The 16,513-nt window shown below is 42.5% G+C and overlaps 1 protein-coding gene across 5 annotated transcripts in view; it reads left to right on the top strand.

Annotated features, from left to right (window-relative positions):
- The window catches only part of nckap5l (NCK-associated protein 5-like), a 57,044-nt gene that overhangs the window by 21,013 nt on the left and 19,518 nt on the right, over positions 1 to 16,513 (top strand). For 3 of the 5 annotated variants that reach the window (XM_005477905.3, XM_005477902.4, XM_005477901.4), the window contains exon 2: positions 8,486 to 8,571. Coding sequence is in view for 1 of the 5 variants with exons in the window: in XM_005477901.4 (XP_005477958.1) it covers positions 8,486 to 8,571 (86 nt within the window). In the remaining 4 variants the exon portion in view is untranslated. Of the gene's footprint in view, positions 1 to 206; positions 296 to 5,624; positions 5,963 to 8,485; positions 8,572 to 16,513 lie in introns of those variants that run through there. The other 2 variants (XM_005477903.4, XM_005477904.4) reach the window with 2 other exon arrangements.

The following is a 16,513-nucleotide window of genomic DNA, read 5'->3' as shown; positions in this document are numbered from 1 at the left end:
GCTCCGTGGTGGTGGGCATGTGCCAAATTTACCTGCACATTTATCCGTTCATGCCTTGCTTTTATTTTGAAAGTCTAGTTGTTTCTAGCCAACTAGATGCAGCCTTCCTGTCAAGTATACCAGCTGACTCACTGGTGGGGCTGCTGTTTGTCTTCCTGTGGCTGGACATACTCAAACTCTAGTGACAGGACTGTTCTGCTCCTTAGATGATCTTCAAGGTTTAGTTCCACACTTCTGGCTAACCACAACACCACGCAAGTTCTCCACCTGCTGAGGCTACAAAGCAGAGCATTGGGTTAGTGCCTTTTAAAGTTAAGTCTCCCTTTGTGTGTCCATGATTTTTTTTTTTTTCAATTTTTATCTGGTTTTCTCACAAATCTTCTAAAAATGGGCAAAAGAAGATGAAAGAAATGGATTCCCTACTGTTGGAGGCATTTTGGAGGAATTGTTTTGTTATTCCCACTGGATGCAGTTTGAAAGGAGAAGAAAAGATTGAGATGGTGTAATTAATCACCTTTTATGATGAAAAAATAAGAAAAATCATCTGAATTTGATGAAGCTTTGAGTGTTGTTATGTCCCGCACAGAGCTGCACTTCTCTCCTTTGGTTTTTCATGATTCATTTAACAGGTTTCTTTCTATTGCACATTTTTACTATTTGCTTTACTTCACCAAGTTTTCCACTGAGTTTAAAAATGTTTTTCCATACTTTTACTTTTCCCTACTCGTAGCACTTCTACTCAGCTCTTTAAATGTAAATTTGAAACTAATGGAAGATTTAAAAATAGCAGATTCCTCACCGAGCATCAGTAAAAGGTTTTAAAGAGACAGCTCACCCGAAAATAAAATTCTGATGTTTTTTTCCTGCCAGCTCTACTGCTGTTTATTGATCTGTGCTGGGTGCATTGCCTAGTTTAGTCGTTTTAACGTAATGCAACTAAATACTGCTCAGCATCAATTTCTCTTTATTAAAATTATGATCCACTTACTCACAAAATCCACAAACCTCATGAGCAGTAACACGTAGGGACTATTTTTTTCTGTCTGCATTCGCCAACAAAAAGAAGCGTGCAGCGAGCTTACATCCTGTCATGCTGTGGCTCGCAGTCTCATCACAGGATGAATGCTTCCTTCTGCAAAGTGCTGTGATTGGCGGGTGTAGTTTGGCAAAGCAAAAAGAGATTTTGGGGTGAACTGTCCCTTTAACACAAAGAGGAACAAACCAGCTTGATTAGATGGACTCAGATGGCTCTTATCTCATCCTTTTGAAGGACATTAGGCAATCACAAAGTGACACTACAAACCGTTTACTTCTTCGCTCTTCTGATTATTTAGTAGATTAATGTAATTTTTAAATGGTACAAAAACATACAAGGTCTTCCTCAAACATCTTGCTTTCTCCAAACAACAATATAAAGATATTCTGGTTGTTGCTTTCAAAACTAGAGTTAAAAAGTTAAGAATTGATCAAAATAAATGCAGATTACATGTTTTTATTGCAGCTCTTCAATGATTATAGCATGGGTTTTCAAGGCTTTGATGACTGAGTGCCGGATTGAAGGCCACACATGAAGAATACACACATCAAACAGTTTTTATTGGTTAAGAGAGTGGTGGCTTTTGGTTTGTGACTGTCATTTTGGTGCTGGTTTACAGCTTTTTAACCATTAGTGAGGTGGCGTTTCTGTACCCTAAGTGCATTTTTTTGTGCTAAGAGTTTAGTCTCTCCAGAAGAGCTGAAAGTGAACAGAAATGCTATTTTTGTCTGTACCGCAGTGTAATGTGAATTGTGAATGAATGTAATGCCCTTCAAGAACCCTGGGAGTTTAGCAGAAACGGTTTAATTGTTCACGTGGTGGTGGGATGATTAAGACGGCTTCTTTAAAGTTTTCAGCCACTAGGCGGACACAGATTAGAGGCTTGGCGGTGAGTACAGACTGGGCAGGACGGCCATATGTGTCAGCAATAAGAGGATAAATCCTCAGTGGACACAAGCTCTTTTGATCTGGGTGATTTTTGATGTGAGTCTCGGCGTCTGTCGTGTGTTTTTTTTCTTTGTTGTGGTTGATTCTCGATGATGACCTGTGCAGTTTTCCGCAGACAAACAGCTCATTTCAGTTGATAAAGCAGCATTTTTGTCTTTGGGGGTTCCCGTGATTTTTCCATATGGGATTCATGAGTGTCAGCATTAATCTTGGAAAAACAAACTGTCTCATTTCCCAGGAACTGAATCTGGGGCAGTTCTATACTTGCCAAACGGGCTCGGGTGTTTTGTTGAGATCTGAATGAAATTGTAAGTGCCCCGGGGCATTTGATTTCCACTATAGGATGTCTGGTGTGGGGGAAAGTCAATTCGGGTTAGGTGTCTTTTTTTGTCTGGTTAATTAGGGTCATATTATTACTTTAAATCAGAACCTACACATCTGCGATTTAAAGAGTTGTTTACAGAGACAGGGATGCTGCAGGGATGTGTTGCCATCCATTATTGCTTTATTATATTATCCGCCCACATTCTGCTCATGAAACCCGTGTTTTCTTCCTCTCGCTGTTGCCGTGGCTCCCAGTCATTTTGTCATCAGACTTGGTTTATTGTGTCTGGTATGTGAGGATGATGTGGCCTCGTTAATAAGGACAGCAGCTGAGTCACACCGGGTGAAAACCTGGGGAGAGAAACCACACCGAGACGCTGTGCCGAGAAACCTGCCGTGCCGCTGACCGGTTCAGACAAAACGCTGATTGTGGAAGCCGTGACCCTCACTCACAAAAATCGCTGCACAACAGCCACACTGTTAACTCATTAATCGATTGATGCGATTAATCTGGAACTAATAACTGTTTCAGTTATTTAAAACCAAAAAACCCCCCAAACATTTTCTCACCCATACTTCTGAAATGTCTCACCCATTTGGGTTTGGGACTGTTGTATTGAGAAAATAAAGCAGCATATTTTATTAATGAGTAATTATCAGTGGCTTTCAGGAAAAAGACTCGCTTATGAAATTTTGCAGTTTTGTTTACTTGTAGAATTTTTAATTTGACTCTTACATGGTGGGTTGGAGAAAAGAGAGACTTTTTCAGGGAACTTTAATTCTTCCTGTGTTTAAAAAAAAAAAAAAAAAAAGGAAAAAAAGGTTCAAATCTTCTAGAAGTTAACTAAAGCTATCAACAGAAGATAAAGAAACAACCACTATGACTGGTTTTGAGCTAGGGTCAGGCTGAACTTGGAGCAGTAAATCATCCAGGCTAGTCATTAAACCCGGGATTATATATCCACATCCATGAGTCTGCTACGGTCCCCTCGGGTGCACGTGTAACAAATATCTTCACGTAACATAAACTCTACTTTCTTACTTTGAGGTGCTAACACAAATTTATGTGAAGTACTCAGCAAGGTGTCTCGCCCCAAAAATCATAACCCGGTTACTCAAAAAAGAAAAAGGATTTGTTCATCCACCCATACGAGAGGCTTGTGACAGTGTGACCGGATGCAAACACTGATGCCATCCACATCAGATGAGCTGTAATGCTAGCGGGCCCTCTTTTTGGGGATCCACAGATTGTGAAATTCTGGATGCCGTTAATAAATCATGGGTTCACCCCAGTGACTCCGAGCCAACACAAAATGGATGTTACACAACACATAAACATCAGCTACTAAAATCGATAGATTCCCTGTTATTTGCGGCTATACCAACATCAGTGCAACCTTTCTTCTTTTGGTCACAAGTGGCAACTTCCAGGACTGATGAACAACAAACAAGCAAGCATGGAAACAGAGAGACAGAGAGAGAGAGTGTGTGTGTGTGTGTGTGTGTATGTTTATAAATCTGCTGAGTGGGGCAGATTAGAGCTGTCAAATGAGGAAATATTGATGACACAGAGTGTGTTCTAACACCTGAATGTAGTGCATTTTCTTCCTGCTGATGCTCAGGTTTCCTCCCACACTTCAAATATTGTGCGTGTAATGAAAAAAATGGCTCAGAGACTGAAATGTCAAGGCAACACTTTCTGTTAGAGGACCTGCAGTTCCTCTAACAGCCACTTGGTTGGCTCTAATGGCCGGTCGATCCCTATAGACTCACCATGTTAAGATATCCAAATTCACAGTTTTAAAAAGCAGTTTTGCCATTTGTGGATCGTTTCCCCCTCTTTTATCATTATTATTTTTTCACATATATATTTTAGTGCTTTTTAGACTTTATTATGAAAAGACAGTTTGAGAGTAGACAGGAAAGGTGGGCGAGAGAAGAGGAGGAAGACGTGCAGCAAATGAGCGAGGGCAGAATCAAACCCAGGGTGACAGCCTTGTGCCACATGCGTTATCTCTTTAACTCGCTGAGCTTTTTTCATTTGTGTTTATTCAATAACCCATCCTTTTGGGTGCTGTCAAAGGTTATGGTGGATTCCATATGAACTGGGAAGTAGGAAATCCCAAAGTTGGAATTTTTGGCTGGAACTCCACAAGTTTGACTTATAACTTAGGCACACTAACCGTGATGTCATAATCCAAGAAGGCAGGAGTGTGTGTAAACAGTGGAACATGGTTAGTTCGAGTGTGACGTCTTTCCCACTGTCACCGAGGGTAATCGGAGTTGGGTGGGGGTTCTGTATTGTTATAGGGTCTTTAGCTTAAACTATAAAGCACCTTGAGATGACTGTTGTTGTGATTTGGTGCTATATAAATAAAATTTAATTGAACTGAACCCGCTGCCTGCTAGGTCTCACCTCCATGAACTGAAGTCCCTGAATTGGACCTCTCCACTGTGTTTGTAGCTCTTTCTGTATCCAAGTAGTTTGTGCTTCACTTCCTGTGAGTGAAATCCTACCTGCGTATTGGTGTCTTACTGAGCACTGACTTTGCAGATGTGTCTGATTGTTGCACCTGTATGTTTAAACAAGCTTGATAGGATTAACTGGTAACATAGTACACATCCTTTCAACTAACTGCGGTTATTTCTTGCTGCTCTAACTTTAAAGGCTTGAGAATTTGAAGTCGAGAAACGAGCTGCATTCGAGTAGCAGAAGAAGTCCATCTTTTAGATGTAGAAATAAAAAATCTCCCGTCACCTCATCTCGGCACATAATTTGTGCTCTGATAACTCTGTATTGCTGTGTTTGCTCCATTTTCTCTAAGCCACAGTGGAGAATAATTGAGACTATAATTTCTAATGAAAGTAATCATAAGCTGGAGCCTCCTGTTTCCTTCTGATTTCTAGTGACTTTTCTTTCCCTCTGTGCCATCGCACAGGACTCTGTTCAACACGTACTGCCAATGTGAAAGAGAAGGACAATCCTCTTAGTGCAGAGCCTGTTTTCTTTCTAGGGCACTTAATGGCTCTGTGCAGAGCTGCTGTCAGTCCGGCCGGGATGTCGGATATCCTCTCCCTGTTACGTCCCTTTGTCCGTACAAGGTAGGGTCTCCTGTGAAACCAACCCCCTCTTCTCCTCCTCTTTATGACCCAAGCCGGCAGCTGTGGGGTTAATGTTCAGCAGCAGCAGCAGCAGCAGCAGCAGCAGCAGCACAGGCAGGAGTTGTAGGAGGTGGAGGAGGAGGGGAGAAGGAGAGCAACTGGGAGGTGGGGGCTGGTCCACAGCTGTTGTAGTAGGCAGGGTCTGTTGGGGTAGGAAGCCTGCCTCACTCGCCCTGGAACAATGGGAGACATGGCAGCCTCTGCAGACAGCACAGACACATACACAATGCTCATGCCCAAGGACAGGCCTTTTCTAGCTGTAGCATAGAGGAAACCGGCTTCCTCGCCACGCTCGCAAAGTGACGGCACTTTTAACAGGAGGTGGTGCGGGAGGGGGGGGACGTAATCTCCTCGGCGGCCGGAAAGCAGAAATGTAAGGTTGTGGCCTCTTTTCATATCTTTTTTTCCCTCTTTGCTTCTCGTGCCTTACGTTTCATTCTGGTGTGAGGAGCTCTCAGATGACTGGATGACAGAAAAGGCAGAACAAGAAAGGTGAGATGACCCAAAATGTGTACTTTGGGAGGAGGGGGTTTAGAGGGTAAATTTGTATTGGTGATGCAGTTTTTACAGCTGACATGGTCTTCAGCGCCCGGCGCTCTGTCTGCCTGTTGGGATGTTGTTTCTGTGTCCAAGTGAAGCAGATTTTTCTCCCTGAAATGACAGCGAGGGGACTCGTGTTTTGTGGTGTTGACTTGACATGAAGAGGCACGAGATGACTGCTAAAGGAGGGCTGATTTCCCTGTGTGCATATGTGTGTGTGAGTTGTTTAGGTTAGCATTAATATCCGTGGGTTAGCTTACATTTTATGACAGCAGCAGGCCGAGCACTGTTAACACTCTGTGTCCTTTTTATTTAAATGTTTGGCTGAACCAGCTCCAAATCCTGTTTTGGTTCCCGCTAACAAAGTGCCATAAATCTGCCAAACGTGCACGAGGGTGGGTGGAGGTGGTGGATGGTGTGCTGCCTGAATGCTGCCTGAATGTGTGATATCAGGAGGATGAAGGGAGCCTTGATGTGCTTCCTCCATGGGTGTGGAGGTTGGCTGGCACAGATTTAAGAAGGATCCCTGCGTTTTGTGTGATTGCTCTCAGACCTGCATGGCTCACTTCCAATCTCTCAGACCTCTTTTGGGAAGGGAGCTCCCCTCCTCCTTCTCCTCCTCCTCCTCCTTCTCCTCATCCATCCCTTCCCCCACCTCCTCTCGCTCCTCATCCCAAATATTGCTTGTGTGCGATTCGTCTCGGTTCATGTAGCCAAACATCAGACAGGAAGCAGTGCCGAGGGAACCCGCCAGCCTGATTCTGTCTCACGCACATCTCAATTCCACTTTGATATTTATCTGCATCTGTATTAATGATACCGACCACTGTGCGTCTGCAGAAAATGAGGGGAAAAAAAGACTCTGGCCTACATTTTTTGAGGGAGATTCAGCCATTCCCGAGTCTTGCTTAATTCCAGCGTGTGAGGATTGAGGTTTTTGTCACATTGTTTACATATCCCGCCTACACACTTTGCGTAGACAGCGAGAACTTCAGTCTTTGCCTTTACAGATTGGCAGATGGAAAGGGTGGTGTTTGACGTATCCTCAGATGGCCTTGCCTATGCCAAATCCCCAAGAGTGAGACTGACATGATTTAAGAAGCTTTTGTGCATTTCTTCGCTCTGCTTTGGCTGAGTCGCCTTTGAGTTTTCCCCCTATCCCTACCCTCATTCCATGAATCTCCTCATCCTCATCCCCAGCATCCCACCAAACCACTTGGAAAACCTAAATTTGCCTCTTTGAATATTTCAAATTTTATCATCCCACCTTAAAAAAAAATGGATTTGAAAGTAAGTCTTGTTTTGGGCTTTTTCCCGATCTGCTGGCCGCTTTGTGTTCTCCGTTTCCCAGGCCAGAACAGCGGATCTGCTCTTGCTCTATTAAAACCCCAGATTGAGTGGGCAGATGCTCAACACCTCTAATCCCATTTCAGTTTGACAAGATCTAACAGGATCAGGCCCCGTTACCTTATAGAGCACGTTTGGAAATGAAGAGTTAATACTGCAGTTCGGCGCCCAAACATATCTGTGTTGACGAGACAAAAAACGCTGGCTGAGGAGACCCTACTGCAGACGTGGCGCCCCACTTATGCTGTAAACCTTTGTAGAAAGCGAGCATAATTAACGGGGAACTCGATTAATGGGGGAATCCCACATTAGGCTGAAACTTTAAAGGAAATCTTTGTGTGGCACTGTCCTGCATTCTCCGAAAGACATAAAAGGGGAGTTCTTAAATGCTGTCTACTGAATTATTCATCCATCTTTCTTTCATTACACTTTACAATGACTCAGAGATGAAAGGAAAGACGAGATTGAGGAAAGAGGGCGAGATAGAGGAGCGGGGGCTTGTGGTCTTTGCATGGCTGGCGTCTGCCAAATGCCGGTGTCTCCCGAGGGCAAATGGAGCATCTTCCTCTCCTCTCGGTTTCCTGTTCGCTTGTGGAGCCGAGGAAGGCTGCGGCCTTTCCCCGCGGCCCATCGCAGAGGTGACATTGGCCTCAAACCCCATCTTAAACTCTAGCTATCAAACTTTTTGAGATCTGGTTACACACGGGCAGATTTTGCAGTTTCTTCTTATGATTTAAAATGCAGAGAGGAGGAGGAGGAGGATGGGAGGGGGAAAGATGAGGCCGGGGGTTTATTACCTCCACCGAGGAGCCTCTGTGATTGGTTGGTTTGTCTTTGTTAGCAGGATTATTCCAAAAAAGGCTCGATCTGAATCCAGGATTCTTCCCCATTGTTTGATGGGGGGTTAAAACTGCACCTTTCTTTTCATATCTTCACAAATGTGTATCAAATTATGAAATGAGAGAAATGCAGAGACTTGATGTTCTCCATAAAATACCGCGATCTAGTCCAAGATTCAGACATCCTTCTGCGTGTCCTCGTGGGAGTCCGCTCATGCATTGTGCCGAGGAGATTTTCAGCCTTGGTGCTGTTGTGTTTTAAAACATGTCCCGGTTTTCTCGCCCTCAGCTCCGTGGTTTTGTTGTTGGGAGACAGAGGTGCCTGACGGGAGACTGACTCCTCTTCAAGGATCATTACAAGAGCTGACCCCGCAGGTGAGTACATGATTCATAATGTTATGATTTTTTTTCTTTTCCTGAAGGTTAATAATTATTATTCACTATTTTGTGGACAAATTGATTCATTGTTGAGCTGATACAACGTCACACATAAAATGAGAAATTCCAAGGCGCACTCTCATTCATATTTGCAGAAAATAGCCCAGATGTCGTCTTAAATGTCGCCAGTTATTCTTTTAGTTATACAATGTCAAATAAAGGCACTTTTGAATGCACACTTGCAGCGTGACACCCACAGTTTAGTTGATTACAGTTTCCTCCACACAAGAAAGCCATCTGTTTTACTTCCTCACTATTAATCAGACCCTTTGATGTGTACCAGTAAATTTAAATCTCATACTCACTCAAAATCCCAGAGTACACAGCTGGGTTAACCCTGTGTTAGAGCACTCAGATTAGACTGGGCTAGTTTAGCAATTTTCTCAGACACACAGCACATTATTGTGAAGATGTTACTGTGAAAGAAAAAGGGGGGAAAAGGGAAAATGTGACTCACTGTTAATGTTTCCCTCCAACTCCTTGGCACATGTCCAATCCTACGATTGTGTCGAAGCGTGTATTTAAATCGGCTAGCAACGTGGCAGGAAGTATCGGAATAAAGATGCACAATAGTCATATAACAAATTTAAATGAAAACCCAGCTGGCATTAATTTTGTTTATTTAGATGTCATGCAATGAAAGCCAATCTAAACTGTTATGTTCATATTTGTTTTTAAATGAGCTGAAAATTTTCTGCTCGGTATTAATTTGTAACCCGTTGAGTTCTTGATTTATTGTTTTGGTGTTTCGTGCACAAAATCTCAAAACCAAACCACAAACTATTCCACATACAGTAACTGTAAATCTAATATAAGGAGAATAGGACCACATCCTCATGTTTAAGGAGCTGTAACCATCAGTGTGCCTCATTAACCAGATAAGTGAGGAAATGAGGTTTTTTGCAGTGTTTAACCAAAAGTCCACATCCTATTGATATGAAAATGTTACTAATCACTAAGTCTCAAACCTATATGTGTATACTCTACATGTAAATATTAATTATATAACCCTGAATAGATTTTATAGCACATGCTCACATTTAAGAAGGAACACAAAGAAAGTTCTGCATCTTCAATTAAAAAATAGGCGATCATGAATGTATCTGCAGATTAACTTTCCTTTCTGTCCTTTGCTTCAGTTCTTTTATTGTCTGAGCTTTAAAAAAGTGTATCTCTGACTCGGTTTCGGTGCTACTTCTCTGTTTCATTTCCTCCGTCTCCCTGCTTGTTAGTCATCAGGCTTGTTGGTAGTTTCTGTGTCAATGCTTTACACCCATGAAAAGTTAATCCGACCTTTGCAGCAGTCGCTGCTGGCTGATTTGTTTAAAGCACACCACAGCTATTTATTTCCAGTAGAAGACATGTTAGTATTCCTCTGGTGTCAAGTTGCACTTTATTTGTTTGCTGATGAATGTGCAGCAGTGTCCCCGCAGCTCACATTTTTCGTACACAGGTATCCGCTTGAGTCATTTTAGGAGGAACAAAAGCACCACATGCCCGCTTGGCTCAGAGGCTAACACATGATCCTGCCTGTTTTCTTCACTGATTGGAGCTTTTAGCTGCGAACGCGGCGCCTCGCTGCCCTTTGTTTACACTTAGCAATGTCTGATTGAGTGGCTGTGTTTTCCAGAAGGGTGCATTTACAAAAACAAAACACTTTGTGCTCACTTTGACCTTCACTCTTATCTGTTTGCTCTTTTTTTTCTCCCTTCTTTATGTGTGCATCCTTGGTCGTGTCCTCTTGTTTGCTTCCTTATTTCTATAGACATAAAAAACAACCAAGACTATTCGGCCGAGTTTATTTTAGGAATTTACACAGCAAGGCCAAAACCTTAAAGTAGTGTAGAATGAAACCAAGGCATCTGTCGTGGCAATGGGGAGAAAACCTGTTAACAGGAAGAAACCTCAGACAGAGCCAGTGAAGACAACCTTCTGGGGCTGCTCCTTTATTTCAAAAATCCTCATCATCCTACCTCAGCTTTTGCAACCTCGTGCATTTGTTGAACTTCCTCTCCAGACTCCTTGAAGCTAAAGCGTTGCCCAGCAGGGTTTAATTTTCTTGATCACCAAAGTCTTTTTCAATCGTCTTGGTTCACGCTAAGGCAAATCTGCCCCAGCCAGCCCTGTGAGCTGTGCGCTGACCAAAAGAACGAGGTCAAATGGGTTTCCCCTGCAGGGTGCCTGGGCTCAGACACCTAGGGGGAGCTCCGAGTAGAGTCGCAGTTCCTTCGTGTCCAAAGGATTCCTGGATGTCTACCTGGAGGTTTTTCAGGCATGCCAAACTAGGAGGAGACTCCAGAGTAGATCCAGAACCCACTGGAGAGATCATGTCCCTCATCTGGCCTGGGAGAAACCCGGGATCCCACAGGAGAAACTGGAAAATGTAGCTAGGAGAAAGCATGTGTGGAATACCCAGTTTAGCTGCTGCCACCGTGACCTGACTTCAGATAAAAAGAAGAAAAAGAGCAAAATGACAGATGATTGTTTTAACTTGATTATCTTGATAATCTGGTTGGAAGTACAGAAGTATATAAAGGTATTGATGATAACTGTGGTTTGAATTCGTGCAGCAGCAGCAGCAGCAGCACAGTTTAGGCCACATTTTGTGGTTTATATTGGCTCTCTTCTCTTTTGGCTGGATCCTATCTCGCAGTTGGAGAGATTCACTTTCCCACAACACTTCTGCTCAGTTAGACCGAGTCACTCGTGCAGGTGCAGTCAGGCTGCTGTTATGTTGTTGAGTGACGCTCTGGAGACTGTTGAAGATTTTATTCTTAATTTAATTACCAGTTTGTTGTCTCCTCTTGCTGCTGCTCCTCTGCTTACCGAGCGTTCGGGCTAACATCGGTTCCTCTGAGATGGTGTTACAGTGCCCTGTGATTTGGAGCTCTCTGATCTGAGTTCTGCAGGAAAATGTCTTCATACAAGTTAAAGTTGCCAGTACTATTTAAATAATAAATAAAAATAAATTTAGGGATGATTTTAACAGACTTTTGAGTTATTGTGATATTATTGGTATTGGACATATTTGTCCGGTTATCATGTAGGATACAGTGACAGGCCTGGTTGGAGGTCATGGTGAATTGCACAGCACTAGTCTTATCGGTTGGAGTAGATCAGAAACATATAGCTCCAGAGTTGAAAGGTGCAGGGAGCATGAAGATGCAAAGATTATAAAATCGGAAATAACAGATGCATAGAAAGCTTCTCAGTGCATCGTGGAAGTCCTGCAGCAGCCTGAGCATGTTGCAGGGTAACTAAGGAGTGGTTCAAGGTCACCTGATCCAGTCCTGTTCGTGAGCTTTACCAAAACGAAAGTTTGAAGCTGAACATGAGAGTCGAAGAGAGAGTTTCTGTCCCACGAGTCCAAACTGGTTCCACAGGAATGGATTTTATTGCCCACTCAATGCAAATACTGTGCACAGTGACTGTGATGTTTGTTACTGCTCATGCATAAAGGAACGAGTGAATATTACATTCACTGCAACTCATCACATCCTTTTCCTAACAGTTATTTTTGTTATTGGTTAACCTGCTGATACTTTGACCGATTATTTCAAAACTGTATCTGTTTCTGATGCCTGATAAGCTTGTTGGGATTCCCAGTTCAATTCCTTATCTATGTTATACTGGTGTAGCCTCTCAGTTCATTATCTCTTAGGGCCCGTCCTTTTGATTGGCTGGCCCTGGTAAACAGAAGGTTTGGATAGTGGGCGAGATGCTTTATGAGTTCACACTGGTGCAGACTTGGTGTTGGGGGGACTTTTCCACATAAGTCTACTTCATTTAAAAGCACCTTTCATGTGGTGGATCCTCCATTAAGATACACACACTTAGCGAAAGTGTGGATGCCCCCTCTTGATAAATGGCACACCTCCAGCTGAAGGATGCTGAGAACCAATCATAACTGTAATTCTGTGTTTTGGCGAAAGATTTTTTTTTTTGTAAACTGTTTTGTATCAGGGAGTTTAATTATTAATTTAAGTTTATCGCCTGATTACAAGGACGTGGCAATTTTCAAAAAGCAAAGAAGCAAATTTTTATTGCACACAATAATAATAATAATAACAACTTTGTTTGTGTAGCACTTTTCAGAACATAGAGTTACAAAGTGCTTCTGAAAATTTAGGCACAATCGACCATACAGTCAGACATTCTTCCCGACATGCACACATGCACACATCAGAGGATTGGCGAGGCCGGCTGTTCTGGTAAAGGCCTGTCCATGTAGAGCTTTATATGTTGGTAACAGAATTTAAAAGTTGATCCTGAATTTCACTGGAAGCCGGTGAAGGGATGCAAGAATAATTAGACCATAAAAGTGTTTTAGAGTTTCTGGTGCACAAGTATGCTCGGGTCTTGGTGAAGGGTAGGACTGAGGCTCTGTGCTGACATGTGTGACTCCACAGAGTCATCCACAGAAATGCTGCACTGCAGTCGACTACAGCAGGCTTGACTTCTCATCCACGGTGTCCGCAGCAGAGTATGATCCCCACCTTACAGGGCTAATGGCTAAATTAAAATCTCAACCTGAAGCTGATATAACTCCATTATTTTAAAATTTCTCAGCCTGTGTAGTTTCCCCACTGTGACGGTTAAATACATGTTTAAATCAGTGGAATATCCCTTTAAGTCTTTTTCTTGCACCTGAGAATAAATTCAGCGATCAGGCTGTTCAGATGTGAATAAATGAACATCCCACATCGACCTTGTGGCATCAGTATCCTATCAGAATATGCCGTCGCAAGGACATTTGTTTTTATCGTCAATTGCTCTCAGTGATGAATAAAAATGTGCTCAGAATATTGCCTCGCTCAGTAGTAGGTGGATTAAAAAAAAAAAGAGCTGAGCAGAGCAGCAGCATCGACTCTGTTTGCATTCCCCTCGTGGTTTCTCTCTGACAGCACCAGCGGCTGTGAGTCTGTGGAAGGAGCTTGCTGGCACTGCTGCAGCCCCGCCGGGACCCACCGAGCCTCCTCTCCTCCGCCCTGTCAATGAGCCTCTGTGTGCACTTTCAGGCCAGTCACAGCCTCTTATACCACCCCCATCGTGACAATACCGCAGTTCAGAAAGCAGCCAGAAGCACCCTCCCTCCCTCACTCCCTGTCTGTTAGTTCATCTCCCCCTCTCTGTGTTTCCCAAAGATGTTACAGCAAGTTTATCTCTGTAGTACCAACAACAGGGCAATGAATGTGGCTTACTTTAGATATAAATCAACACCGAGACCAAAAATGAATAGCAGCGAAGCTTTTGATGCTTTTCCTTTTCATTGGTGATCTGCTAACTGCATTTCTTTGTCCAACTAACAATCTTATGGATTGTTAGTTGGACAAAATGAGGCAGCTACAGCAGAAATATTCCACAGTTTTGAGACACTTTGCAGATGAAACAATTTATCTGCAGATGAATGAAACAGAAAAGCAGTCGGTGAGTGCATCATCTGCCAAGGTCAGTGCAGCAGATCTGGTTCAAAATGTAACTAATTCTTCCTTTGCCCACCTTTTGGCTTTAGTAGTTTTTGTGTAGTCCTGCAGAAACCCCCTTACAATTGCACAGTAATCGCCTACAATATGAGAAAGAAAACTTGCGCTTGGCAAGAAGGAAGAAAAATGTAGAGCACAGAGAGAAAGGGAGAAAACACAAACAAAAAGCCAAAAGTTAGCAACATGGAGGGATGGTGTTTAAAGACATTAATAGTGAAAAGAAAGGGGAGTGGAGAGAAAATGGGCATCATGGGAACCCCCCCAACCCCCCAGCAGCTATAGCACCATAACTAAGAAATGTTTCTGATCCTGGTCTAACTATAAGTTTTATCAAAAAGGGAAGTTTTAAATCTGATCTTTAAAGCAGAGAGTGTTTCTGTCTCCCAAACTGGTTCCACAGGAGAGGAGCCTGAAAGCTGCAGGCTCTGCCTCCCATTCTACTTTTAGAAACTCTAAGAACCGCAAGTAAGCCTGCAGTCTGTGAGCGAAGCACTCTGCTGGGATAACATGATACTAAAAGGTTTTTAAGATGTGATGGAGGTTTGATCCTTCAGGACTTTGTATGTGAGAAGAAGGATTTTAAATTCAATTCTTAACAGGGAGCCAAGGAAGGGAAGCTAATGTGGGAGAAATATGATCCCGCTTTGTAGTCCAGAGATTTTTGAGTGTGTTCAAAAACTGCATTAAAAGAGGTCGGTTAGTAAGAATACTTCTTTTTAAATGACGTGAACACATTAGCTAAAATACTGGGACTTTGTTTATCTGCTGGTCATTGGTTAAAAATGCCGAAATTAAAAAAAATAGAAGCCAAATTGTCATTAAATGATGGCTGATAGTTTAACTATTTTCTACCTTGGATGCCTGCCAGGGGTAAAAAGTTGTTTCTCTTTTCTGAGCTGAATAGTTTGTCAGATTTCAGGCCTGCTTCCAGAACAAAATGACTGCGATTATTAGAGAGGGTTATCTCTGCCGTTTACTGGGGCTAAACTGATAAATCTCAGAATTTATTCTAAAGGTCATCAGACCGCATGTTTATGGAATATACTGAGATGTCAAAATTTGTCAATAAGGACACAAAGAAGGTTGTCAGATTTCGTCTTTATGGGGAAAAAAAGAGTTAAAGTTCTGCTTTTGTGATGTTTGCAGTCGTGCACAGATCAACCGGTCAGCGTCACAACAGTGAGTGAGCTGTTGTGGAAAGACTTTGTGGTATTTTTGTTTTGTCACACTTTATGAGGCGTATCAGTTGCAGCATCATTTTTTTTGTCCATTATGACACTGTGTGCAAGATGAGATGATAAACTTTTTGTTCCCGTCTCAGACGCCCTATGTGGTCCAGATTAGATGGGCTGATATCGTGTATTTTGAACCAGCATTAACGTTAGAGCAGAATTCAAGTTTCTTCATGTCTGATATGAGAATCTACCAGTGTAACAGTGGATCCAGGTTACAGTCACAGAGCTACAACAGCGTCTACAGCCATGAGAATGCATGCCAGCCAGAGGTGTTAGAGATTCTGTCTAAATCCCCAACACCATTGTTCTACTTGTTGTTGTTTTTCTAATTTATGAACAGAGAAAAGTAAAAGCTCCCTCAGATTTTGTTACACCGTGCAATAACATTTGAAAAAGTGTCTGATTGGCAACAACCTGTATAGAAGAGTGCACAGTAGATGACTGTCAGTCGTGGATTGGCCTCCCCAGAGCCCGGACCTCAACATTACTAAAGCAGTGTGGGATCATCCTGACAGAGCACTGAACAAAAGCAGGCAAAAAACCAAAGAAAAGCTTTGAATGTCTTTTAAAAAGCCTGGAAACTATTTCTGAAGACTATTTAAAGTATAAGAAAACTGCCTAAAAGAGGTCAGGCTGTGCTGAATATTGACTTTTAGGCTTGTTAGAACTGTACAAACCTTAAATACTGTAGTTCCATGTATGTTTGCAAATATTTCAATAAGTCGCTGCACCTGTTTCCCATTATCTTAGGAAAATGTGATGAAATTGAAGGTGGGTCGAGACTTTTTCACAGCAGTTAGGGAAAAGCTGCTTCTGTGTTTAGCTTTATGGTAAATAATCTCTCTGTACAGTCCATAGCCAATTAGCCAATAAACACACAATATATTTGCTGAGGAAAAAAATTGATTATTGATCAATTATTCGGTCATCGAACCTCAGCCTGGCTGCTTGTCGATGTGAAGATTTGCTGTTTTATGTCCCAAGAAGCTGAATACCTTAAGTTTTTTCTGAAAACTGCTGCTGAGGGATTAGGATTGACATAATGGGCAGATTATCGAAAATTTCCGAGCCTTTTTGCCTTTTTTTTATACACCAGCTATAATATAATGATGAAAAGCCAGTGCAAATAGTGTGAGAATCTCATGAGTGATTCAGAAATGG

Source organism: Oreochromis niloticus, linkage group LG20 (genome assembly GCF_001858045.2).
Source record: "Oreochromis niloticus isolate F11D_XX linkage group LG20, O_niloticus_UMD_NMBU, whole genome shotgun sequence".
Taxonomy (NCBI): domain Eukaryota; kingdom Metazoa; phylum Chordata; class Actinopteri; order Cichliformes; family Cichlidae; genus Oreochromis; species Oreochromis niloticus.
Note: the sequence above shows the minus strand (reverse complement) of the source record. Positions and strands in the feature narration are given on the sequence as shown.